Source organism: Podarcis raffonei, chromosome 7 (assembly GCF_027172205.1).
Source record: "Podarcis raffonei isolate rPodRaf1 chromosome 7, rPodRaf1.pri, whole genome shotgun sequence".
Lineage (NCBI taxonomy): Eukaryota > Metazoa > Chordata > Lepidosauria > Squamata > Lacertidae > Podarcis > Podarcis raffonei.
The window spans coordinates 34,527,134-34,552,963 of record NC_070608.1 but is presented as its reverse complement, the minus strand read 5'-3'; the positions used below and the strand labels follow the sequence as shown (position 1 = coordinate 34,552,963).

The following is a 25,830-nucleotide window of genomic DNA, read 5'->3' as shown; positions in this document are numbered from 1 at the left end:
CTCATATTCTGCATCACCATGTTGTTCTTGACTCTGTGTACACACCATACTTTTAAGATTGTGAACGCGCTATACCTTTTAAATGTACTGTACATTTATCCCTCGGTTACAATTCCCAGCAACCCTTAACAAACTACAGTGCCCAGAATTCTCTGAGGGAATAATGTAGGGCATAGGGGCGTGTTCTTTAACTCTCATTTGCTTAGAAACAGAGCTTCTAGATTTCCCCTAACATAGTCAAGAGCAGAGAGAAAGTGAGTTCTTATATGTCTCTATATTGAGGAGAGATCTCGCCATTCTAGAAAGTGAAAGAACACGCCTATATTCCAAGGTGCGGAATACAAACATGCGCAAAGTACCCCCAGAGTGGCCAGGCCAGACTCAACTGGGTCCGCCTAAAAAGAAGCGGGATGTTATTGCCCTCCGTTTCCAACAACATTGCCTAGCTAGCCTTTGATTGTGCAGTTTGAACTCGCCCCGCGACGAAGTGATAGCAAAAACAACATGTTTTTCCGAGCATGCACAGAGCGCCCGCCCTTGGCCGCTGAGCAACCACGCGCAACTCTCAAAACACCTGACGTTAAAAGGATTTAAAGGAGGGTCGAGTAGGACTTAGCACCTTTCCTTTTCAGGAGACAAACCCCCCTTAAGGCGCTCTTCTACTGAGCTACAGGTTTTAGGCCGGGTTTCCTCTTGGCGACAAGCACCAGAGGGAGCTGTTCGTGCGCAGCAGCCCCGTCCCCTCTCCGGCCGTTAGGCTGGCTCCTCCCCGAGAAGGCGGAGGGCTGGAGCGACTTCGGCGGAGCGGCGAGGCGAGGCGAAGCGACGGGAGGCGCTGCCGTAGCAGCTGTTTGACAACCCGCCGGCGGCTGGGCCTCTCCGGAGCGAGAGGTGCGTTTCGGGCGGGTTCCGAGCGGCTGCAGCTCCAAAGACCTCGTACGAGAGAGAGAGAGAGAGGCGCGCACCCGTCCGGTAACTTGGGTCGCTCTCTGGAGAGGGTTGGGAAGTGCGCGCAAAGAGCGCATCCCTCTTCCCTGGGGGTGGAATATTCGCCCGAAGTAGACGAGGGTGAGGAAGGGGCGTCTTGGCGCGCGTGGGGTGCTGAGGGAAGTCCCCGTATGCATCCTTTAAGAGTTTGGGGGGAGTTTGGGGCTCTCCTCGAGGGGCTTCGCTCGGGTAGGGGGGAGTTTTTGTGCGCGCAAAATCCTCTTTTTTTTTTTGGGTGGGGGGAATGTTGCACCTTGGAGTCTTATTCCTCGGACTGGGAGTTGTGCCTTTCTTTAGAGGAGCGCAGACTGCGCGGGTCCAGGAGTGCGGAGAGGCCTCGGGTTTTGTTGTAATCTGGTTGCCTAACAACGCCGTATAGCTTCTTAAAGCGACCGACGCCCTGGGCAGGCGTGGAAGCAACAGTTGCTCTTCTCTTCCGAGCCCACCCTTTCTTTCCTCAACCTCCCCTATCCTATGACTCCCTTTGCTGATGCCTGGAGATAGGGAAGGTTTCTGCTCTCGGGTATCTGTGGCGCCTTAAACATTTCGCATGGATGTGAAGAAGGGCTTCAAAGACGAAAATATGTAAAGTTACCAGGCCATGAACGAGCAGCATCTGTTCAAGGGACTCTTCTTATGGACGGTCAAGACAGTTTTGTCATAAGCGTCTAGCTTTATAAATACCTCCCAAAATACATAAAATGTGATTGTAAGTATGTTTACTCATAAGCAAATGCGGCCGAGTGCAATGGTGCTTACTAATAAGTGTACAAGGGATTGTAACTTTAGTATTAAGGAATGGCTAGTGGTAGTGTGAAACGTCTCAAAAGCATTAAAGCCAACAAATAATATATCAGAAGGCCAGTGATCATTCCCACCATTTAGTGAATAGAAGTCTGTTTCATTTACAAACTGGTTTACTAGTGAACCTGTTAGTCAGACTATTGCATATAGATTTCTTCAATGAGTGGTTTTGAAGCAATCTTGGTTCATTGTTATGGCCTGCAATAAATGTCTGTGAAAGGCTTCTTGGCCTTAGTAACAAATAGAGGTTTTTACCAAGTAAAAATTGAGGTTGGGATGCATTTCCAATATATTCAGCACCAGTCTAGAAACAGGTGGGCCACTTGTTGAGTGTGCAGTGCAGGCTTTATAAATTTTGCCACAGAGGGCAAAAGACTGCACTGCTGCTGCCTCAGTTGAATTCAGCAGGGCTGACTTATGAGCTGCCATGATTAAAATTGCAGTTCTCTCTTACTAACACTTATTTACCTGGAAGTAAGCCCCATTGAATGCTTGCTTCTGAGTAGACATGACTCAGGGCAGAATATTTGCTGCCACCTGGGGCATATCCTCTAGCTCCAGCACTGCAGGTGTGTTAAATAACACTGGCATAGTTGGATCATTATCTTTTGAAGCCACAGCTCCCTCTTTTCGTGATATCACTGCCAAAGCCAAAGGTCTAGTAAGTGAGGTTTTCCCTGTGGTGACATTGGTGGAACTAACTGTAGAAATCTCTTAAAGGATATCTGATTCCCACTGTCATTGACCATGCAGGCTGCTCTTTCAGTGACCTGACTGGACTGGTGAAAAAGCAGGTTGACCTTTTGTCACTAGCATGGTTTATTTAGTGCATTTTTACTCTGCTGTTCAGCCAAAAAGGCTTCCAGAGTAGCTTACATATTATCAATAAAAAATAAGTTTTGTAATCTAAAATACATGACACAAAAATGAAAAAAGGATGGGGAGGAAAGAGGTGGGTAAAGCAAACTCAGACACCAAAGTTAAATAGCAGTTTTTATAGTGACCAGCTGGAATGAAAGCAGTTCCAGGATAGGAGGAGCCTGACAAAACTGACCTTTCAGTAGGATGCTGATGGACTGGCCCTGCTTGACAACTGCTGCAACCTATTGGAGTGGTTGCTCTTTGGCGATCACCTCCACCTTGTTGTTGAGTCTAGTTTACATTAGGCAGGTGGTTGGTGAAGTTCAAGGGTAGATACTCAACTGGCACTGATGCTGAACTGAGCAGCAGGGGTTCTGTTCAAAGAACTTGACAGTGTTTGTGGTGATGAAAAGCTCTGCTGTTGCCATTTTTGTAACAGTACCATCTGACAAGGCATTTCTGGTAAATCCAGGCCATCTGTGTTTGAAGGTCAGGTTCTCTCTGTGGTTCACTATTACTTGCTTGCCATATACCGTACTTTGACAACAATGCTGGAGTTTCTTTTTGAAGTGCTGCACAAGAGGTTCCAATACATATAACCATCATACTGCTGCAGGGAGGCAGGAGAGGAGTTCTGACCTTTCGTTGTAGAATCTTTTCCCACTGGGGGCTTTCAAGGGATACTGCTCATGAGGAAACTCTTACGCTATGCTTTAGCCAAACTTCTTCCTTTGCAGGGATTACAGTTATTCTGTGAACCGCCCTGAGACCCCCAGGTGTATGGCGGTATATAATTAAATAAATAATAACTTGGTGTGAATACTAGGACCAAACTATAAGATTGTCTTTATGTATTTGTCTGGTGCTAATTGGCATTGAGATCTCAAATGGCTGCTTGGCTTGTGAGGGGAGAGTAACTGAAAATTTTGTCTCTCACTGATAAATTGGTAAACTTTTGCTTACTTACAGCATTTTTATACTGCACAGTAATAAGTTACCTGCATGGTAGACATTTTTTAGGATATAATATATAGACATATGAACTTAACAAGTTAAAATAACTGCTGTTTTCTGTAGCACTTTGACCTGAACTTATGAATGTTTGATCCTGAACTGATGGACAGGTCTTCAGAGGCTGGTTCACAGCACAGCAGAAAATAGCAGGCAAAATAGGTCGGCTAATGTCAAGTGATAGACAAGTGAGTGGCCCCATGCACCTTTCAAACTTGTCCTGTGTAGGGAGATAACAATCTGTCCTACCAGTCCTGTTCTAAGGATGTGTATTTTATCAGCATGCAAACTAATGTGATTAAGGATTTAGAGGACTCCAAAAGGGAACTTATTTTTAGCATTGATTGTTCTGTATCAGGAGGATTGTAATTGAATTATCCTAGAATGCAATTATTATTATTATTATTTGAACTTCCTGCATATTGACTTCATGTGAGAGAGTAAGTGGTAAAGAAATAGTTATTTATCTGTGGTACATATTCTGTGCACACTTTTTCATGTAGGAAAGCTATCACATGAGTAATCAAGTTAATATGTACATGTGGGTTGCTGTTTAATTAGTATTGCATATTTATGACAACAAACACTTCCATCAATTTAACAATATCCATTTTTTTCAGGTGTGTTTGTTATTTCTTCTAAACCAATATGCTCATGATTCTGTGTAATCTCATGGAAGAGTTGGCCATTTTTACTGTTCAAAGCTACATATTAAGGCACTACCTTTATTAGGCCAACCATAATGTCACAAAAGTGTGTAAACTTTCAAGTTCCCCAGAATTCTTCCACTGGCTAGATTATGAAAAAAAGGCAAGGGGGAGAGGGGGGAAAGGCTGTTATTCAAGCCATCTTTGTCTGCACCTGATAGAGTCTTAAATGTGGGAGGAGGTAGCAAACATTCAAATGAGACCCTTTCAGGTGTTTTGCATGTATCAGGTTGCAACCCAAGCCTTCTGGGAAGGAGAAAAGACATAATGATTGAGTCTCCATTTCTGCAAATGCACAACCACCCCTTGCTGCTTAGTTTTGCCTCCATCCTTTGGTGAAACACACAGGTTCCTTTGGTAGGTAGAGAATAATAAAAAAAAATGCAGTCATTATACAAAAATTGGTAGAGATAAAATATAGCTGCTGTGCTAGGTGAAAAAGTCAACAAAACCCAAATTGGGTAGCTTTACCTGGTGGCTGGAGGGAATTCTTCCTTTAATAATAAAATACCATCTCCAGGTGCTATAAAATCCTTTCCCTCTAGTTTAGGATCCTGGCTAAATTTGGGGTGTTTTCCATGTTACAAAAAACAAACAAACAAGCCAAGGTTAACTTGTGCCATAAAGAAAACTCCACAATATATATTAAGGTAATGCCTTTATTGAGCCAACCAAAATGTTATAAAGGCCTGTGGAATTATAAATCATGGTACAGATGGGAACGTGTAACTGCCAATTTTCACATGTAATTGTTGGAATAATTTGAACATAGTGAATTAGAAGCTTAATAATGATGCACGATGCTAGATGTGTATTGTTAAAAATAATTACTCTAGTGTGTGTGAAGGCAAGCAGAAGGAAGGGTTAGAAGCTAGTTGGTACCTCCATCAATGAGGGAAATAATGGTAAAGGATATCCCTGCACTTATACTGCCTCTGGATTATAGTTTTGGAGTTCCTGGAAAAATGATTGTGCTGCTTGCCACACTTCAGTGTGGTTTTGTTTTAAACAATCTTGTTTGGGCAGGCCTCTTGTCAGCTTGTCCCGTTGACTATTCAGAAACCACATGTGTGGTTTTCTTGTGTTGTAAGACTGCAGTAAGATCTTGAAAAGAATAGATAATAAAAGAGGTATTTTTTTCCTGTCTCATTTGCACGTTTCTGATGATTTCTGAGTAATTCAAAGTTCTTAATAAAGTAGCTCTTAGAAAAATGAATTTCTGTTGTTGAAGGTTGCATCTGATGGATCAATAACCCTATATCACTTCCAAAATTGAAAAAAATGATGCCTGAGGACCTAGACCAGTTCCTTGAAGAACAAAAAGCAAAGCTGGCACAAGACAAAGCAAAGCTTGACAATGATCCACCTTACATGGAAATGCAGGTAGGAAATTGATACTTTATTTTTTAAAAATGGATGAAGAATATTATGACTGTTCTCCTGTATGTAAACAAGTCTGGAAGATAGTGTTTTCACCAGTGGCAATCCCTCCTTAGAAAATGCTAGGGAAATTCTGAAGTCCCTCTGTTGCATTGCAATGCAACCTACAAAGTAAAACAAGGTTGTCAAACCTCTGGCTCTCCAGATGTTATTGGACTTTGACTCCCATCAACCTCAGCTGGCATGGCCAACAGTCATGGATGGTGCATTATAGTCTAGGGCCACAGGTGCCACACCCCTGAACTAAATACAGTGGTACCTTGCTTCTCAAACACCTTGGTACTCAAACAACTTGAAACCCAAAAAATTCAAACCCTGAAGTAAGTGTTCCAGTTTGCAAAAATTTTTCAGAAGCTGAACGTGCTTCGTTTTGAGTGTTACGCTTCTGATTTGAGTGCCGCACTTCCGTTTTGAGTGTTATGCTGAGGTCTGTCTGTTTTTGATATTTATTTTGTGTTTTTGTTTTTGTGGCTTTTTTGTTTTGTTTTTGTGACTGTGTGGAACCCAGTTCAGCTACGGATTGATTGATTGATTGTGTGACTGCAGTACAATGTTTATTGCTTTCATTTTATGGATCAATGGTCTTGTTAGATAGTAAAAATCATGCTAAAGTACTGTTTTAGGGGTTGTTTTTAAAAGTCTGGAACGGATTAATCGATTTTGCATTATTTTCTATGGGAAAGCGTGCCTCGGTTTTGGAATGGACTTCCGGAATGGATTAAGTTTCAGAACTATGGTACTACTGTAAAGTTATTATAGTGACAGCATGTTAATTCTGTCTGTGTTACACTTTTTTTTCCTTTTCAGAACAAAAGTGCAGAGAAGCTTTCTGAGACCAGCAAAATGTTAATAGCCATGGCTAAAGAAAACATTCCACCAAATAGTCAACAGACTAGTATACACGGTATTTGCAATTTTTTTTAATTAAAAAAATGCTTATTGTATTACATTAAGAGAGAACATTACTGTATTTACTGTCACTTTATTTCCTAATGTAGTCCCACACCTAACTACTCAAAGTCAAATATATATAAGTGGTGGTCATTTCCACCAATGTGAAGCAGGGAAAGAGAACTATGCACATAGTACTATATACTCATAATAAGAAACCGCAACAGAGTTAATAATATCTTTTCTCGACACAGAGGGATTCCTGTGCAGCTGGGTTGTGTTTTTGGAGAGATACTGTTTCTGAGGCAATGTGGCTTTACTGATACTATGCTATGAAGCACAGTTGCATTTAGTTGTAATGGCAGGTCTTTGGGTGTCCCTTGCATAGTCACGCTATGGCCTGCCTTCTTACCTTGGTTGCCATTGGTTGCAATAGCTGAGATTCCTTACTCAATGGATAAAATACAGTCTGAATATACCCTTAAAAGGTAAAGGGACCCCTGACCATTAGGTCCAGTCGTGGCCGACTCTGGGGTTGCAGCGCTCATCTCGCTTTACTGGCCAAGGGAGCCGGCGTACAGCTTCCGGGTCATGTGGGCAGCATGACTAAGCCACTTCTGGTGAACCAGAGCAGTGCACGGAAATGCCGTTTACCTTCCTGCCGGAGTGGTACCTATTTATCTGTGGTTTAACCCACAGCGCCACCCGCGTCCCTGAATATACCTCTGGCGTTCAGTAAATACTTAGAGGTACATACGAAGTGGAGCATACACAGCTTTTAATATCTTTGAAATGGCGTTGTTTTTATAGTCTTCTTTTGCAGCATTAAGTTATTTAAATTAGAAAGATTGTACTTTTCATTGGCATTGCCTCTTTCATGTGCATTACATTGCTTTCTTTAAAATATATAAATATTCTAGCTGCCTATATTGCATTTCCCAGCCTCTGCATTTTCAGGTGTCTCTTTTTCTCAGTAGCTTACTGTCTGCTTGTTTTTCCTCTGCAATTTCCATCCGCATATGCACCAATTCCTTTTTCATTTTGGGCTTAGGGAGAGATACCTCCTACAGAGGGTTCTTGCAGCAAGTTTATCGTTGCTTAGCAACACCTTTAGTCTCTCTCAGCGTGTAGTTCTATGCTGCTTAAATTTAATTCATTCTCATACATGCTGTCATGCTGCTATTTTTTGTGGCTTCCATCAGTGATCAAGGTCCCCCCCCCCCAATCTTGGTAATGACATTTGAGCTTGCTATATAAATGTCCATGGAAATGGGTACTGAACTAATTAGAAACTGAAATCGCAGACCCTTTGTTTAGGTGAGGAAGGCAATGTTAAAGTAGACCTTTAGTTAAGTTCTGCATTCATTCTTTCAGAAAGCAAAGTAAGAGCCATGTTGCTTCATATCAAAGCAATTGGGTTTTCAAATTCAGATAGTAGAAGTACCAGCACGCTAGCTGTGGAAAACATGTCCTGTCTGCAAGTTATAACAGCAGTAGTACCTTAGATCGATATTGAGGCTGGCATTATGCATTCTCTTTTGCTTGACAAGCCCTGTCACTCAAAAGGCAGACTGAAGCTCTTTAAACAAATGGTTAGGGGCTACTCAAGGGCACGCAGTACCGGCATCTCTGTTTGTTGTTGCTAAAAATTGTGGCAGTTTCTGTACCAGCACTTCATGGTGTATACTAGCACCTATTTTTCTACAAAAAAAGCACTGTAAACGGTACTTAGTAATTAACTTTAGGTCCCCTTAATCATATAGATAATATTTTGTTTAAAGTTTGCAGATAAAGCCCTACAGCTGATTACGACTGTGAGAATCCCCTTCTAAGTCCTTGGGCCTTGAAGCTGTCTCCACTGTTTATCCAAGACAAGGCTACAAGATGGTCTGATCAATGACATCTAATAGCTAGATACGTAACTCGAATATGTGTGTCATGTAGCAAACAGGTAACATGAGCCACTGACACTTGGTGGCTAAAGATGTGGATTTGGCAGCTTTCTGTTCAAATATTGATTCTAGCATGGACTTGCTTTGTGCGGTTTTTGGCAAGTCACTCTTTGGGTGCCAGTTCTTCATCTGACCAAATGAATAAGACACTGACCTATTTTGCAGGAATGTTTGGGCAAAACACAATATATTGTGTATGTTTGGAAGTTAAAAGTTACAGATAAAGGATACTTCTGCTACTAAGAAATTGAGAGACATTAACCCAGAGATATAAATCTAGGATAAAAGTATCTCCACGCTTGCTGAAAAGTGGCTACTATAAATACATGGAATTCTGTATTTAGACCATAGCAGACAATGTCCTTTCAGATGGAGAAATTAAGTTAAGGAACCTGCTTCCGGGTCTGCTCTGCCTTAATGGAGGCAGCCCCCACAACAGCGGGAGATTGTTGGCGAAGGAAAAAACCTAAGGATGATTGAGAGTAATCATCCTTGCAAATTTCCCCCAGGGATGGGGGAATGGGCTTCACTCACAGTTCATCTTGGTACCTGACTCTTGCTCTGGCATCGAATACAGGGGTCAGGAAGGCGCTGAGTGCAAAAGTACTTCACCTGCCGAAAGCCACCACCGCCATTAAGAAGCAGAGGTTTTTCTGTTAACTAGAGCTTAATTGGAGCATGCTAAAAGAGATGAGATCACAAACTGCAGAACAAACCAATTGCAAGGACTTTAAGGTGCAAAAGACGGTGTAATTGAAAACTAATAAAAATTTATTATTAATCTAAGGAACCAATTAGTTATCCAATGGTTCCAACTAACACTACAATCTGATATCCATCCTGCCTTCCCTCTCTTGAAATGAGAGCCTTTAATATCAGCCAAAGAAAGTAGAAAGAGAGTTTTGCCAGAAAATGAAATCTTACATTAAATATTGACAATATTGACTGGTGGTAGGAGGGTTTGCTTGACCCATTTTCTTGCTGACACTCCCCACCCTCCTAAGTTGCTTTTCCTTCCTGCAGGAGAAAATCCTCTCTGCTGTAAAAAGGCTCCTTGGTTGAAGTAGAATGGTAATATCTTAGTTCCTCCAGCATTGTCATTTGTTATGATGAAATTCTTCTGCCACATAGCTGCATTTGCTATAAAAGCCAGAAAAGTTATCTTGCTGACTTCTTCCTGTCTGTAAAAATCTCCCAATGAGTCAGCCGTTTGGAATTAAATTTAGTGCAAGCTGGTCCTATTTTTCCACTTTTGAAAGACTAATAGATTTTATGGGTAAGCTTAGAAGTCTGAGAAATAGCGCTTAATCTGGTGGTACACTTTTACTGTAAATGTTCAAGTTTAGACTTATGTGCCAATATGTTGACAGTAATCTGACAGTAGGTTAAATGACATCACTATAAATGACCTTAAAATAACAATTAAGTGTTGCTCACTCTCAGAGGCCACTGAGGAAACACCATGACAGCACCAAAAAATGTATGTCTTCTGTATTTATTTTTTCATCTTTAAGCTGTTGTATGTTAGGATATAAGATACATTCTGGCTACAGCTGATGGAAGTTTTAGTCCTAAAGTTCTGGAGGGCACCAGCTTGGGATGGCTGGATCAGACTAATGGTTGTCTAGCTCTGTGTTGTATTTTCTGTCAGTGGCCAGCTGGGTGCCTATGAGAATCTCACAAGCTGGACATGATGGTGATGTCCTTCTGTTTGTTCTAGCAGTTGGTATCTAATGATAAACCACCTCTGTCATTGGGAGTTCCATTTAGCAGATGTTAACACTTTTATGCCACACTTCAACAAACTATATTAGAGGGGGAAAAGCAACTAGCATATTCTACTGACTAATGCAGGGCTTTAGCTGACAATGTAAACTAGGTACTACATGTGATGCTACTTACTAGTCAAGATTGTTCCCAGCTGCAGTTGGCTAAATATTTATTCTACAGTCTTGCCGTTGTACATATCTCTCTGCCTTTCTGTCAGCTGCAATGATGTTATAGGGTTAGCTTTGGTTGAAATAGTCCTATGATGTCACAAACAACAAACTTATGCAGAGGATGTGGCCATTTTTGTTACACAGTATAATGTGCATTATGAGGTGCAAAAGTTAAATTGTTGTCATGTGCCCTCAGTTGCATAGTTTCCATGAACCAGAATAGAGATTGGGAACTTTTTGGCCTTCCATATATTGCTGTCTCCAGCCACCATGGCTAACGGTCAAGAATTATGGGGGCTGTAGTCCAACAACATATGGAAGACTATAGGATCTCCATCCCTGAACTCGAACTTTATTTGAAAGTGTTTAAAATTATATATGTCTAAAGGTTTCATCCTTTGAAAATACTCCGCATATACCAGTGTTGAAACATGAACTAACTTTGAGACAACTACATAGTTCACTCTTTTAGAATTATCTCAGTGATTAGCTCAGCTAATTTTTTCTTTAAAGTAATACTGCTCTTTGGTTCCTTGGAATGTTATTGTAAGGTGTGTTTCTTTTAAATGGATACAGTTAGAGCGGCACACATTGATCTAATAAATTGTTTCATTCCGTTTGTAGATCATTTTCTTTCGAAATAGCGTATCAACCCTCACTTTCCTTCCAGATAAATACACTGTTCTGTTTCACTGTTTCTTAAAAAAAATAAAAAAAATTGAAATTTACATAGTTTAATCCGAGGTAGCTTTAATCGCTCCTCTTTCACTGCTTTTTGTAGCCAGCTTCCATTGCTTCACAACTCCGAGATTTCTTTAGTGACTTTGAAAGGGGAAAACGTAAGAACATAAGAAGAGCCTACTGGATCAGGCCAATGGTCTGTCTAGTCCTGTAATCCAGTTCTCATAGTGGCCAAGCAGATGTCCATGGGAAATTCTTAAGCAGGACCCTAGCACAAGAGCACTCTCCCTTCCTGCGGTTTCCAGCAACTGGTATTCAGGAGCATACTGCCTCTGACCATGGAGGCAGATCACAGACATTGTGGCCAGTAGCCATTGACAACCTTATTCTCCATGAATGAGAATTAGGCTAAGCTTACCAGATTTTTTTCAATGAATCCTGGGACACTTTTCAACTTCAATGGATTTTGTATGGGGACTGATTTGTAAATCCGGGGACTGTCCCCCGGGAAAGGGGGACGTCTGGTAACCTTAAATTAGGCATTTGTCATAACCATGTGAAAAGTTGCTTTTGGCATTTTATTAAAGGACTAATAATGCTTTAGGTTTACATGTTCTGATTGATATGCTTTGGGAGTTCTGCCATATGCATATTCACTGTGAAATAGGATCACATATGTGGCTTAAGAAATAAGTCTGATAGTATCCAACTAAGTTTCACTCAGAGTAAACCCATTGAAATTAATGAGCATGACCAAGTTGGGTCCATTAATGTTAATGTGTCTACTCTGAGTATAATTTATTTGAATACAGCCCTTTAAGTATATCTCAAAAATAATATCGCAAATATACACAAGGTTGCTATTTCCATCATCTAGCTAGAGTGGCCAACCTTTAGTCACAATTTTTTTGGAAGTGCCTGTCAAGAGATAATCTTGCCAAGTTTTTCACCTTGGAGAAGAATGCATTCCCTTCTTTTCCTTTCTGAAGCTGCATGCAGATAAAATTAGGAAGGGGATACATGTACTGTGGGTTCAGCTATGGAATAGGGGACAGCAAATGTCAGAACTCTTAAAAGCTTCATATGCCAGAACTCTTAAAGGCACTGTTTGGGGAGGAGCAGAGTTTGCAATTGCCTTTTATGTTAGGCGAAATTATTTTGTATCATTGAACAATATATACTGTACTTCGTATTGATTAATGGGCAGGCCTTGTAGTTAATTGGTGGTAAAGGTAAAGGACCCCTGACAGTTAAGTCCATTCGCAGACGACTCTGGGGTTGCGGCGCTCATCTCGCTTTACAGGCCGAGGGAGCTGGCGTTTGTCCGCAGACAGTTTTTCTGGGTCATGTGGCCAGCATGACTAAGCCACTTCTGGCGAAACCAGAGCAGCGCACGGAAATGCCGTTTACCTTCCTGCCGGAGTGGTACCTATTTATCTACTTACACTTTGGGGCGTGCTTTCGAACTGCTAGGTTGGCAGGAGCTGGGACCGAGCAACAGAAGCTCACCCCGTTGTAAGGATTTGAACCGCTGACCTTCTGATCGGCAAGCCCAAGAGGCTCGTGGTTTTAGACCACAGTGCCACCTGCATCCATAATTGGTGTTAATTCTTTTAACCTAACAAGGCCAGGCTAAATTGGAGTTTTCTTGAGAGCACAGTGCTTTGAACTTGGATTACAAGTTCCTATTCTCCAGTGAAAAGTCCTTTTGTTACATAGAAATTACATTTGTTATCTTTGAATGCTGTCCTTGGAGTCCAGTCTGCCACACATGCACATCCACATTGTTTGCGTAGCTCATGCCTATGTTCTGAAATGCTTACTTGCAGATTATGGCTTAAGCTTGCCTCTCGGGGAAGAATATGAAAATAAAAAGCACAAATTGAAGGAGGAGCTGCGACAAGACTACAGGCGTTACCTTTCTCAGGTAAAGGACTTTATATCTGAGTAAATTTCCGGTGCTAGCTGGCAAAGTGAAAAGTACATTTAAGCTGGCATTTGCTAGGAACCGGAGATATACTAATTTCTTGAATTTATTACTGCAGCTTATATTGCACATTATTTAGTCCCAAGATTGTGCCAGGTGCTGTACAGAACATAAATAACAAGAAACTCTTGGAATAGATTAGTGGAAGAGGGTTTTCAGGAGATTTGGTGGAGGAAATGTAGATGGCTTGATGAACAGGGCAAAGCTGTCTCTTGGACAAAGGGAATAACGTGTTGGCAGAAGGGGAGGGGGTTAAAAAATGGAAGACTTCACTGATGGGGAGCACACAGTCACTGGGTGGGGAGAACCACAGCCAGTGCTGCAGCATAAGTAATCGTAGGAATAGTTGTTATAAAAGGAAATGCAGAACACCTAGCATCATCAAAACAAAGGAGAACGTGCTGAGAAACACCACATATATTGTGTGTAGACTGGTTGGAGGACTGAAACCTGCGGAAAGTGGAAGATGAAGAAGGGTTGCTGAAAAGCAACTGGAGTTGTGTGGGGCCAGGAGAGGAAAATGCCTTAAAAGCAAAGGCAGCTGGAAGGACAGATTGTTGATGCCAAAAGTGCTAGGTCAAGGAGAACGAAGCATTTGGATTCTTAGCATAAGCTTTGAAAAGAACAATTTCAGTGCACTGAAACATAAAGTGGATCAAAGAGCCAAATGTCAAAAAGTGCAGGCAAAAAGGATAGATTATATATCTGAGGTTACTAAATGAAGGCCGATGGGAAAACTCAGTGATTGTTTTCTACAATTTATGCAGATTATATATATTATATATTCTCAGTAGAGATTTAAAGGTCAGCAGAGTAGATAAATATATTTCAGAAGCATTTTAATGTACATGTTCAGAATCTGCGGCTCAAGAATCAAAAACTACTTTTCTGAAATATTTTTAAATGCACACATACCACTCTGAAGGGTGAGTGAGATTGCAATGAAATGGATTTTGATAGGATGTTCTTTATGAATAGTCTGTTTTCCTGACTTTTAGGGTATTTCACAGACAAAAAAGAAGGTAGGGTGCTTGCATCATGCTACTCTTCAAATTAATATAACATTGTGCTTGGTTGTAAATTGCTAATGAAAAGTTTTGGGGGTGAAAATCAGTCTTTGTGCTTTGCTGTGCTCTGTGAGCTGCCTCATCACAAGATATTTATGCATAATTTCTATTAATGTCATCTTTCCACATTGTCTTTTCCTTTGATTTCACTGCTCAATTGATAGTCCTCTTCATTAGCTTTAATTTAATGAATGTTTGCTACAGAGCGTGCTAATATTGAGGAATCTCTGTACCGTGGAACCATCAGTTTGAGCTAATTTAAATGATTAATCATGGAATGCTCTTAAAAAGAGAGCCTTATTATTCAATTATACCTTATTGGAATTCTATCTTGGATTTACCCGCCTACGCCAAAAAAATTCCAATACTATGGAAACATATAATAGTTATTGGCATGTAGACCAGGAACAGGCAAAAAAGAAACTGCAAGCCTCTGTACACTTTCAGGAGAGTAAATCCCATTTTATACACTGGGACTTATTTCTGATAAAACTTGCATAAGATTGTGCTACACGTTAACTCAACTTGATGGTGTCTCTTGTTATTAACTTCTCTTTTTAAAGTTAAGATACAAATGGTGTACACAAATACAGCATTTTCTGTTTGGAGCTTCAAATGATGCATTTTTTTAAAAATGCAGTAGCATGTTTTATATTTCTATTCACCAGATTCCTTGTGTGCGCAATAAAATAACCATGATTTATGCTTTTACTATCTAATTTAGATTAAAATGAGTGGTGGAATAATAAAATACTGGGTCACAATAAGTACAGATCGTAGGACAGTACTACTCAAGTCAATTTTGGTAGTTTCATGATGATGCATTGGCCCATAGATAGGTTACTGCTCTCAGTATAAGCAAAAAAAACCTGTTTTTTGCTGAAAGAATTGGGTTGTATAAACTGGCTCTGTGATAGAAATTATTTGAGATTAATTTAAAAGATTGTATCTAACAGTGTTGCTCAGTATGCCTTCCATCAGTGGAACAAGGAGGGAAGTAATTTTGGGCAATTTCCCAAGATTTGATTTCAGGGCCTGGGCATGGATGGAATAACAGAGGAGAGGTGAATTGGGGGGAGAGGTGGGGAGGTTTCCCTTTTGCTGATGGAAATCTTACTGTAAACTGAATACTGTAAGTGGCACCATCGGGTACAATGCATAATACATAGTAAGCCTGAACTACTTTAAAATATATATTTATTAAATTATTTGGCATCGTCTATATCAGATCAATGCACATGGTCATTGGTTTTCTCTTGTGCAGAAAAAACACCTTACATCTGGTGAAGTTGACCCATATACTCAGGGACTATCACTTCCTATTGGTGACAGGAGGTCTGCTAAGGTAGGTGCACAAAAACTCAGTAAATATTGCATGGTGTTTGCAGCTTAATATATAGAATTTCCACACCTGTGAAAACTGAAGCTTTTGTATGATGTACCTTAGCAGGCCACCTGCAGAAGGTTTTAGTTAGATGCTGCTGGAGAAAGCACAGCCCTTTACTTGCAGTGCAGTCCCTAACCTGAAAACTGCTGGCTGACTGGAGTTAGGAAGCAGTGGAAGTGCCTCACTGTCCGAGGGGCAAGTTCATGATGGAGGCCCCCACTATACCTGAGGACAGCTTTGTGGGTGTAGAGCAACCTCGGCCCTCCAGATGTTTTGAGACCACAATTCCCATCATCCCTGACCACTGGTCCTGCTAGCTAGGGATCATAGGAGTTGTAGGCCGAAAACATCTGGAGGGCCGAGTTTGAGGAAGCCTGGTGTAGCGCTTCTGCAGCTGATAGTTATTTGGTTGCGGTAGCCAGAGTTAGGCTCAGAAGCAGGGCATTCATGAGGAATGGATAAGATGGAGGCATTTGTTCAGAGATGCTGCAGGATAGGGCCCTGTCTGTATTTCGGCCTGGAGCCAGCATAACAAATTCTCCTTCATGTTGGAACCAGGGGATGGCGATGCAGGGGGAGGAGTGGCTTAAAAAAGAAAAGAAGGAACAATTAATAAAGAAAGAACAAAAATGGGTGGGGAGGAGTAAGCGCAGGGTGGTGGTATGGATGTGTCGCTAGACTAGCTGCCATGCCTTGCCCCCTCCACTGTCCCTACCCACCCTCCTGGGTGGGTTCTGTACAACTGATCAAATCAGTTAGAATGCTGCTTTGATTTCAGTCCAGAAATAAAATCTTTTTTGAGCCTCTGTCAGATTGGAACTTTTTTTTAGAGATGGAACTTGCGACAAAATGTTGCATTGCGGAATGCTCTTTTTCAGGACACTCCATTCCATTTCCTCACCCCCCAAACCCTTGTTTTCTGTCTTTCCCTCTCAACACCATTCTGTAGCTCCTGAATAAACTCAGTTCTTATTGAGTTATTTTGGGCGTTCTCTCCCTGTTCCTGTTGGCACCTCCCTCTTACTTCTAAGATTGCTGGTTATAAGCACCAGCACTCTGAAAATTGAGATAAATATTAGTACATCTGTTGTGCAAAATATTTATCTTCATTTGTATTGTTTCTGTGGATTGTCTTATACCATATATCATCCACAAAGTCCTCTTGGATACTTGGCCTTTTGACATTTAACAGATGGTGAGAATGCCAGATATTGGGTACTCCTCATAAAGAGAAGCTCTAGTTTATTCTCCTGCTCTAAGGAAGAAACCTCCACATACTGTTTCATATTAACTGGTTAATTTTCACCTTGCAGATTTAGTTACGCATGTCACCCAAACAAATTGTCTGTATTTCGGAGCTCTCTGTACTATTATTTCTGTAGCATCATCCACATGCCTAAAAATTATGAGAGGATAGGTCCCTTCTCCAATAGACTACCAATCTAGTTAAATGGAAATGATCAAGCTGTAACTTTTTTAGGGAAAACGTTCCTCACTCTGGTTCTTAGTCATATTGATTTTATTTCTTTACAGCTAAACAAAGTAAGGACTATTTAATTTATTACTCTCCAGTATTAATGCCAAATCATGTTCCTTAGTTCTAGTTGGAGGATCACTTGGGATTCAGATGTTTTTGGAAGCTTTTTTAAAAAACAAACAAACCCTACTTGTTTATTTTCCAATCATAAGATATAAAATCAACAACAGTAAGCTTATTTACAATAAAATGTGAGATATAAAATCAAATACTGTTGTACAGTGTGCATTAGCATACCATTGACTGTGTTTTAGTATTTTTATTGATCTCTTGGTACTTTTAAGTTTTTAAAAAGAAAATGAAGTTTTGGCTTTGCTTAAATTGAAGTCTCATAAGCTTACATGCTAGAAGATATCAAAGTTTAGCATATTTGAAACAGGAACTAATACAAAAATAAAAGAGAAACGTTCATGAAAACCCAAAGTTCTTTTGCAACACCTTCTTTCTAAGCCAGAGTTTCATATGTACTACTGTACTAATAAAACGTTGTAAACAGTATAAGAAGCATCATTTTATTATCATCCTGTGTCTGTGGTGTTTAAAACCTTTTGTAGATCCAATATGCTTTCCAATATCTGTTCTAGGACAGGTTAAGACTTGAAAGAAACAAAGAATACAATCAGTATCTCAGGGAAAGAGAAGACTGGAATGAAAGGTTAAGAAGAGTAGGGAAGAAGCACGCAGAGGTAAACCACAGACAGAGATTCTCGACTCTTTCACTGTTCACAAACCCATTACTTAGACTTTAAATTTAGAATTATTCTGGGCATGGCACGGTATGGGCAGGCTGATATTTATAGCTTGTTGAAATATAAAATTAATCCTGCTTTTACTCTTAAGATTTTATTTGGAAGGTGCTGCATGTGTCACATTCCTTAACACTGCCCTTGTTACCTTCTTTCCCTTTTTTTAGCTCTATGAAAATGGGGGGTGGGGTGGATAAAAATACCCAGTTGCAGTGAAGATGTGGCCCATCGTGTCATCCTGCTTTCTTTGCATTTATGTATTTATTTTAGTCAGTTAAAATACAACATCAATTCTGATATTCACTACAGTACGCACTGCAATATTGCCATTTAATAAGTGGTAGTAACATTATGCAGCCTAATTTAAAGCCTGCTTTTCTGGGTTGGCATTGAAACGGCTTATTAAAATTGAAATGATGAACGGCTTCCTTTGTGTTTAGCTTTAAAAATGTTTGTCTTTGTGTTAACAGCATGACACAGACACAAATAAAAAAGGCATTGCTGTCACCAGATCCCAGCCAGCATTACATACCCCAGCATTACAGCCACCAATAAGAGATGAAGAATTCTTCAAGAAAGATGCTTGCACTTCTACAGATACCTTTGAAGAGCTGTCAGACAAGAGACAATCAGTAGATCAACACCACAAACCAAAGAATGACGTTGGACATGGGGACACCCTGTTACACAAACAACTTGATGAAGTATTGAACATTTCCAACAGAAAGCACCAAAGACTGGATAGCAGACCTGAGACCTTTTCTAGAAGGCATCACAGGTTTGATGAAGGTCATGATCCTGAAATAGATGATGAAATGGACCCTAGATTTCGATATGAAAGCGACTATGACAGAAAGCCACTGAGGGTCTTTCATGCTCAAAGGTAACTTTAACTTCCTGGCACTTTGGGCCAAACTAGACATGACACCTTTCTGTCACTCTGTGGTTTTTATAAGAACTAATAGCCAATATGAGGGTGTCCTATTTTTGTTGGGATTGTACTGAAGAGAAAAAGAATGGTGTGGCCCTTCTGAAAATCTTCCCGTAACCCGTTACCAAACTTGAAAGAACAGTTCTTGTTTGTGCTCATTCATAGCAACTCCTCAGTCTGCTATTAATACCCTTAAGAACACCTGACTGCTGATGATGCATTTAGCATCACCTTTCCTTTATTGTGCAAAACAGGCGCACACTGTTTGGCAAATTACAGAAATAGATCCGTCTCCCTTTTCTGTCTCTATCCATATGTTAATTGAGTGAAACAAACCACCTCCAGCCCAGAAGAAGGATGTTTGTAAACTTCATTTTTTTAGCTAAGGCTGGCACTGGAATATGGTGTGGTAATACCTGGGGACGCAGGTGGCGCTGTGGGTAAAACCTCAGCGCCTAGGACTTGCCGGTCGCATGGTCGGCGGTTCGAATCCCCGCGGCGGGGTGAGCTCCTGTCGTTCGGTCCCAGCTCCTGCCCACCTAGCAGTTCGAAAGCACCCTTAAGTGCAAGTAGATAAATAGGTACCGCTTTATAGCGGGAAGGTAAACGGCGTTTCTTTGTGCTGCTCCAGTGCCGGTTCGCCAGAGCAGCTTCGTCACGCTGGCCATGTGACCCGGAAGTGTCTGTGGACAGCGCTGGCTCCCGGCCTCTAGAGTGAGATGAGTGCACAACCCTAGAGTCTGTCAAGACTCTACGGGCAGGGGTACCTTTACCTTTACCTTTAATACCATTACTTCAGTTCAGTTCAACTACTGCATGTGATTGTGCATTTAGAGTAGAGCATTATGTTCTACCATACTAAGTCTGCATTTCTATCCTGGGTGCAGCTGTGCAGCAGTTTTGAAAGGGAGGGGAGAATATAAATATGCAATGGACATCAATCCTAGAATCCACACATGTCTGTGACTTCATCTCACTCCGATTCTTGGCCATTTTCCTATAAGCTCTGACAACTGTACTACCTCTGTGGGTTATGTAGTCAGAGTGACATAAATCTCAGTTATGAGAAATGTGTTGTTTTTTAAAACAGTCTACAATTACTTTCTGAGAAGGCAGGATTTTTGTTATCTGGATGTCCAGTGCTTTAGCATAGATGAGGGCCCCAAATTCCTACCACCTTGCAGCAAACACCTGTGAGAAACCTCTGTTTCTGGCAATTACTGACACCTCAACTTCTTCATTAGTTTTCCATCTTTTCTAAAATGGTCAGTTTCATTGGGCTAAAAAGAGCGATTTCTTCTCTTTGATCAGAAGCAAAATTGCCAAAAGATATCACAGTTTGAAAAGGTAAAAATACATAGGTGTTATGCAGTGGCTATCATATAAGAGATTTTCCCTAAATCCATGATTCAGCTTAGCAGTTACAAGCACATGACTTTAATGTGCATTCCTTTTTGATATAGTAATACCTCCGTGAACGTCCGCCTTGTCTAGCGTCCATTCCGGTGAACCTCCGCAGCAAACCCGGAAGTACTGGAATGAGTTACTTCTGGGTTTGCTACTCATGCATGCGCAGAAGCACTAAATCGTGCTTCGCACATGTGCAGAAGTGCAAACCGCTCCGCGCATGTGTGCAGACTCGGCCCTTTGCCATGTATCCTTTTCAGCTAGTGGTCAGGGCTCTGGAACAGATCCCAGTCGCAAAACGAGGTACGACTGTATTTTCTCCTTATGGTCGGGTAATGTGCCCTGGGAATCACATTAGAAACCTTTGCAGTTGCTTATTTTGACCTATCTGCAATCCTTAGGGATGCAAACTTAAATTAAGGTTTGGATTCTTTCGATAACCAATGAGTTGCTAGGGGCAACTTGCCTTGCCCTGAACTAGAGTTTTTTGACAGGAGGATTGCATACTAAATGTAGTTTGTTTTGATTGGCCTATTATCTACTTCTTTCTCATGTCAGAAGCCAAGGCACTAATGAGCAAGCACAAGCTGCTGCTGGCAGTGTCCCATATGCAACAGGACTAATCATTGGTATGTATGTATGTATGTATGTATGTATAATCTACCTACCGGGAGAAGTTGTGTTGTGATAACTGCCATAATATGTTATACCTTTTATTGGGATTTTAGGTAAAGTAACTTATAAAGGTTAGAGATTGTAAAAATCCCAGAGTACAAAGTTAGAAGAAATGTTTCACTCTCCTGTTCCTGTCCTGAAAACATTTTAATACAAAGCTGAAGAAAAATGGCCGTGTTCTAGCACTTTAATAAATTGCTGTTTCTGAAATGGAGCACCAACAAAATAATTAAATAACAAATAATAAATAAATATTAATAACTAATAATAATTTATTATTTATAACCCACTCATCTGGCTCATTTCCCCAGCCACTCTGGGTGGCTCCCAACAGAATATTAAAAACACGATTAAACATCAAGCAGTAAAAACTTCCCTAAACAGGGCTGCCTTCAGATGTCTTCTAAACTTCAGATAGTTGTTTATTTCTGTAATGGCTTTAGGGGTTGCTTGTGCGTAAATAGCCGCTGCTCTGGGCTAGGTTGGCTGGTTAAACCATTTCTCGCTGGACAGCCATCCACTCCGTGGCTGTTCAGTCGCTGGCAGAATCCGTCAGTGGGCGTTTCTTAAACCTTTTCCAACATAAAAGTTGTTTGACGCCCAGTCTCCTCCTACTCTCCCTGCGTGGAAGTCTTCTGCGCAGGGAGGGCGTGGGTAGCGGAGGACCTGTGCTCTCCCTGCTGGTGTCCAGTGAAGAGTCCCGGAGCCTGCTCTCTGCTTCCCCCATTGGCCCCCCTCTATCCCTGGTGTAGCACTGATTTTCTTCCCCAACAGGAGACTTGCCTCTCTCCCTGCTTGGCCCCTCTCCAGCATCGTTGTGGGGCCTTGCCTCCTCCTCTAGTTCCGATGGCAGTTCCCTGACATCTTCCTTGACATCTGATGGGAGGGCGTTCCACAGGACAGGCGCCACTACCGAGAAGGCCTTCTGCCTGGAATTACAGTTCAAGGGCTAAGCCATGTGGGGGGTTTGCAATTGGATCTCTTACGTTTTCTTTTCTCTCAAGCTTAAGTGCCTCCCGGTGAAGGCATGACTACATTCTTTTGTAGTTGCTTCACTCTGACAATTGTTCACCTGCTTCTCCAACTTTGACACTAATGTGAAAATGGTTTGAGCTGCCACATCTACTGAGAAATAAATACTATTAAATTCAATGTGATTAGGATTTTAGCCTTGGTTGCAAACTATAGAGTGCAAAATATTCTTCGGCACAATGCTGTTCAGTGGGATTTGTGCTTATTCATCTGGATTGTGCCCAAGGCAGGAAGAGATCTATAGTTCATTTTTGTTGTCAAAGTAGGAGAACAGGGGAAAGAGGTTTGGAAAATGCATTTCCTTGGAAGTAGTGATTTTAGGAGTAGTGGAATTGCTGCAGGTGATAGAGTTCTGCTGTGTTTATGGCACAATTTTAGCAGAATCTATGTATCTATGATACTAGAAGAGCAAGTTGTACATATTTTAGCTTCTATCTTCATTTTTAGGTGGTCAAGACAGAGAGCTTATCCAGAGAAGAAAAGAGCAATATAGGCGAGAACTGATGGAACAAATTGCAGAGCAACAAAGAAATAAGAGACGGTAACCAGAAGCTACTGAACTAACAATAATTCAAATTGATGAGTGATAAGTATTGAAAACTTTGTGAGAAATATGAAGGGAAAATCTTTTTATTACTAACAGCTTGGGACAATGTATTGATATTTAAATCATAAAAGTTTCATTTTTCCTCCCAAATTGCTTTCTTATCTCTTGAAAGCATGTCCTATTGCATCTTCAGAATGGTAATTAATGCAAGGATAAGGAAACAGGGATGATTTTTGTCTGGTCATTTCTGCTTATGGAAACCTAACTCTGTATAGAAGCTTAAGGTACCTCTTAGTTGTACAGTGGTATCTCAGGTTAAGAACTTAATTCGTTCCGGAGGTCCATTCTTAACCTGAAACTGTTTTTAACCTGAGGTACCACTTTAGCTAATGGGGCCTCCCGCTGCCACTGCGCTGCCGCCGCACAATTTCTGTTCTCATCCTGAAGCAAAGTTCTTAACCCGAGGTACTATTTCTGGGTTAGCGGAGTCTGTAACCTGACGCGTCTGTAACCCAAGGTACCACTGTAATGGGAGGCAGAACAGAAGCCTCAACCTTGGTTCCTCCCCCTTCATTTCAGTATGTGTCCCTTGAAGATTGTTTCACATATATGTAATGGAAAGTAGGAAGGAATCCGCATGGGAAATATAATGAGGGAGATGGTTGACTAATCACTAGACCAGTGTAATCTGAAACAAGTTCCTACTGGTTCTTCAAAAACTTATATGTTTGACTATTAGGAAAAGATTATTAAATTAAAGCATAAATGAGTTATTTTAACTGTTCTGTTATGAGAGATCCAGAGAGGCATGGGTTCAAATCCCAGCTTGGGCATGAAACTCACTAAGTGGCCTTGGTTAAAACTCTGCTTCTTAAATCAGCCTAACTCTCAGGCTTGTTCTGATGATAAAGTGAAAGGATCCATTGTATGCCACCCATTGTTCCTTTGAGAAAGTTTGAGATACAAATGTTATATTTCTGTCCTTTCGTTTTGTGTTTGTTTGTGTGGATTTCTTTGATAGTGAAAAAGAGCTTGAGCTCCCAGTTGCTGCATCTGGAGTTGTAGACCCCGAGAAGAAGGTGAGGAATTTTAATGTTCAAGTCTTCTCAGGTTTAGCTAACTGTTTTAAGATGTATCTGTGTCAATGTGGTGCAGTGGTTAGAGTGTTGAACTGTAACCTGAAAGTATAGGGTTCAAATTCCCACATGGCCATGAAGCTCACTGGGTGACCTTGGGCAAGTCACGGTCTATCAGCCTAACCTACCTCACAGGGCTGTTGTGAAGATAAAATTGAGAAGGGGAAAACCAGGTACATGGGAATGGGCACCCAGTTCTCCACACCTGTTGTACAACATTGCAAACGTGATTTGAGGACTCTTTAGGACTCTTTAAGTTGCTTCCTAGACTTTGATATAAAAATGGAAAGCCTTTGTTTTGGGGCAAGTAACTGACTGGAACAAAAGCCAGATGGCAGTGCCTCTTTGTAAGCAAGGAGAGTTAACTTTATAGGTACTCCACACTGGATGCATTTGTGCCATGATAAATCATGACTTAACATGATGTGCCTATGCCACAGTAAGCCCTGGGCTTGCACATTTCCCCCTCCCCTGACAAGCAGCTGGAAAGGTAACTTTGGAGTCTTTACTACTGGTTTCCCTTAAACACGGCTTGTTATTTTATCCAAAGCAGGGAATTGTTTTTTGCAATGAACTATGATCAGTTTCAAAACAAGCTGACTACAAACCATGAGTTAGAAAGTTGCCTTGTTAAAACTAACTTTAGTTTGGGTCAGCCCTGATCCCTATTTTTGACGAAATGATAAGCCACTTTGTTTAAGGAAAACAAAACAAAAAAAGCTTTCGAAGTTCCTCTCCTGGCCATGAAGGAGGTGGAGAGGGGGGAATGTGCAAGTGCAAGACATATACTATGGCTTATTGTGACACTTGAACATTGTTAGTGTAAGTTGACACAGTCTCTTGGCAGAAGATACTCATCTTATGTAAATCTGTCAAAGGATTTGGTGAAAATAATCCTGCTGTCCACAGAGCCTCTTTTCACGGGTTTCTGAAGTTGTTCCACTTGTGCAGGATTTCAGTATATTATGGTTTTCCTAGGCTGATAATCCAAGAATTATCGAACCACATAAAGGCCTGCCGAATACTTCCTGCTTAAGCTAAGAAGCTGTTTCTGAACAGCCTAGTATCTGAAGCTGGTGGGAAGCAGAGGTTTTCATGCTCAACTAGTGACTGTTGCAGGCAGCACTTTTTGAACAATGCCGTGTTACATCACTCCCAGATGTCCTCAATCCCATTGTGAAGTGGAGGCTAGTTCCCCCCCCATAAAAAAACCTCCAAGCAACCCCACCTCAGCAAAGCTATCCACAAACCTTTCAGGTGTGTTGGATGGGGTGAAATTGGATTGTGGGCCAAGTGCTAATGAAGAGTTAAATAAGGGTCAAGGGGTCTTTCTAAAGGAAGGGTCAGTGTCTAGACAGGTCCTGAACTGTCAGTCATACTTTCTATGTGAACAAGGGGCAGAGGACCCAACTATTTTTGCACACAGGACACACAACGATTGCTTTGGGGAATTTGTTGTGGCAGGGCACTCAGTGGAACATGTAACCTCAGAAGACACTATGAAAGAAGGTCTAGTAAATGTTAATACCTTGTTAAAAGAATAACTGGGGCTGGGTATAAGCATCAACATTGTATTAGGTGACTGAAAGTTGGCAGTACTTTCCATCTATTTAAATTATTCTGCTGCTTTTAAAAGTTTTCCTTCTGGTATAACTATGTGGTCTGGGCTAAGCCCTAGAAAAGAGATTATGGGGGGGAAATATAAATACGTTTCAATGTGCCTCCGACTTCTGAGAATCAACATAGCTCAGTATGGGAGTACAGTGGTACCTTGGGTTAAGTACTTAATTCCTTTCGGAGGTACGTTCTTAATCTGAAATTGTTCTTAACCTGAAGCACCACTTTAGCTAATGGGGCCTCCTGCTGCTGCCGCACTGCCGGAGCACGATTTCTGTTCTCATCCTGAAGCAAAGTTCTTAACCCGAGGTAATATTTCTGGGTTAGTGGAGTGTGTAACCTGAAGTGTATGTAACCTGAAGCGTATGTAACCTGAGGTACCACTGTATATGTAGAGCTTTAGCTAAGAGGAACAAGTGCAGGCATATGATACAAGAGGCCCCTGGTTAGAAACAGAGTAATTGTTATATACCTGGATATCTGGCAG

At 41.1% G+C, this 25,830-nt stretch overlaps 1 protein-coding gene across 11 annotated transcripts in view; it reads left to right on the top strand.

Annotated features, from left to right (window-relative positions):
- Nucleotides 1-619: 619 nt before the first annotated feature.
- Nucleotides 620-25,830, top strand: part of CSPP1 (centrosome and spindle pole associated protein 1) — a 58,243-nt gene continuing 33,032 nt past the window's right edge. For 3 of the 11 annotated variants that reach the window (XM_053395953.1, XM_053395952.1, XM_053395955.1), the window contains exons 1-11: nt 622-972; nt 5,602-5,753; nt 6,618-6,714; nt 13,104-13,201; nt 14,260-14,283; nt 15,593-15,673; nt 17,837-17,938; nt 18,469-18,881; nt 20,895-20,965; nt 22,491-22,584; nt 23,612-23,669. In XM_053395953.1, the coding sequence (XP_053251928.1) occupies nt 5,652-5,753; nt 6,618-6,714; nt 13,104-13,201; nt 14,260-14,283; nt 15,593-15,673; nt 17,837-17,938; nt 18,469-18,881; nt 20,895-20,965; nt 22,491-22,584; nt 23,612-23,669 (1,140 nt within the window). In that variant the 5' untranslated portion in view covers nt 622-972; nt 5,602-5,651. Of the gene's footprint in view, nt 973-5,601; nt 5,754-6,617; nt 6,715-13,103; nt 13,202-14,259; nt 14,284-15,592; nt 15,674-17,836; nt 17,939-18,468; nt 18,882-20,894; nt 20,966-22,490; nt 22,585-23,611; nt 23,670-25,830 lie in introns of all 11 variants that reach the window. The other 8 variants (XM_053395954.1, XM_053395956.1, XM_053395958.1 and 5 more) reach the window with 6 other exon arrangements.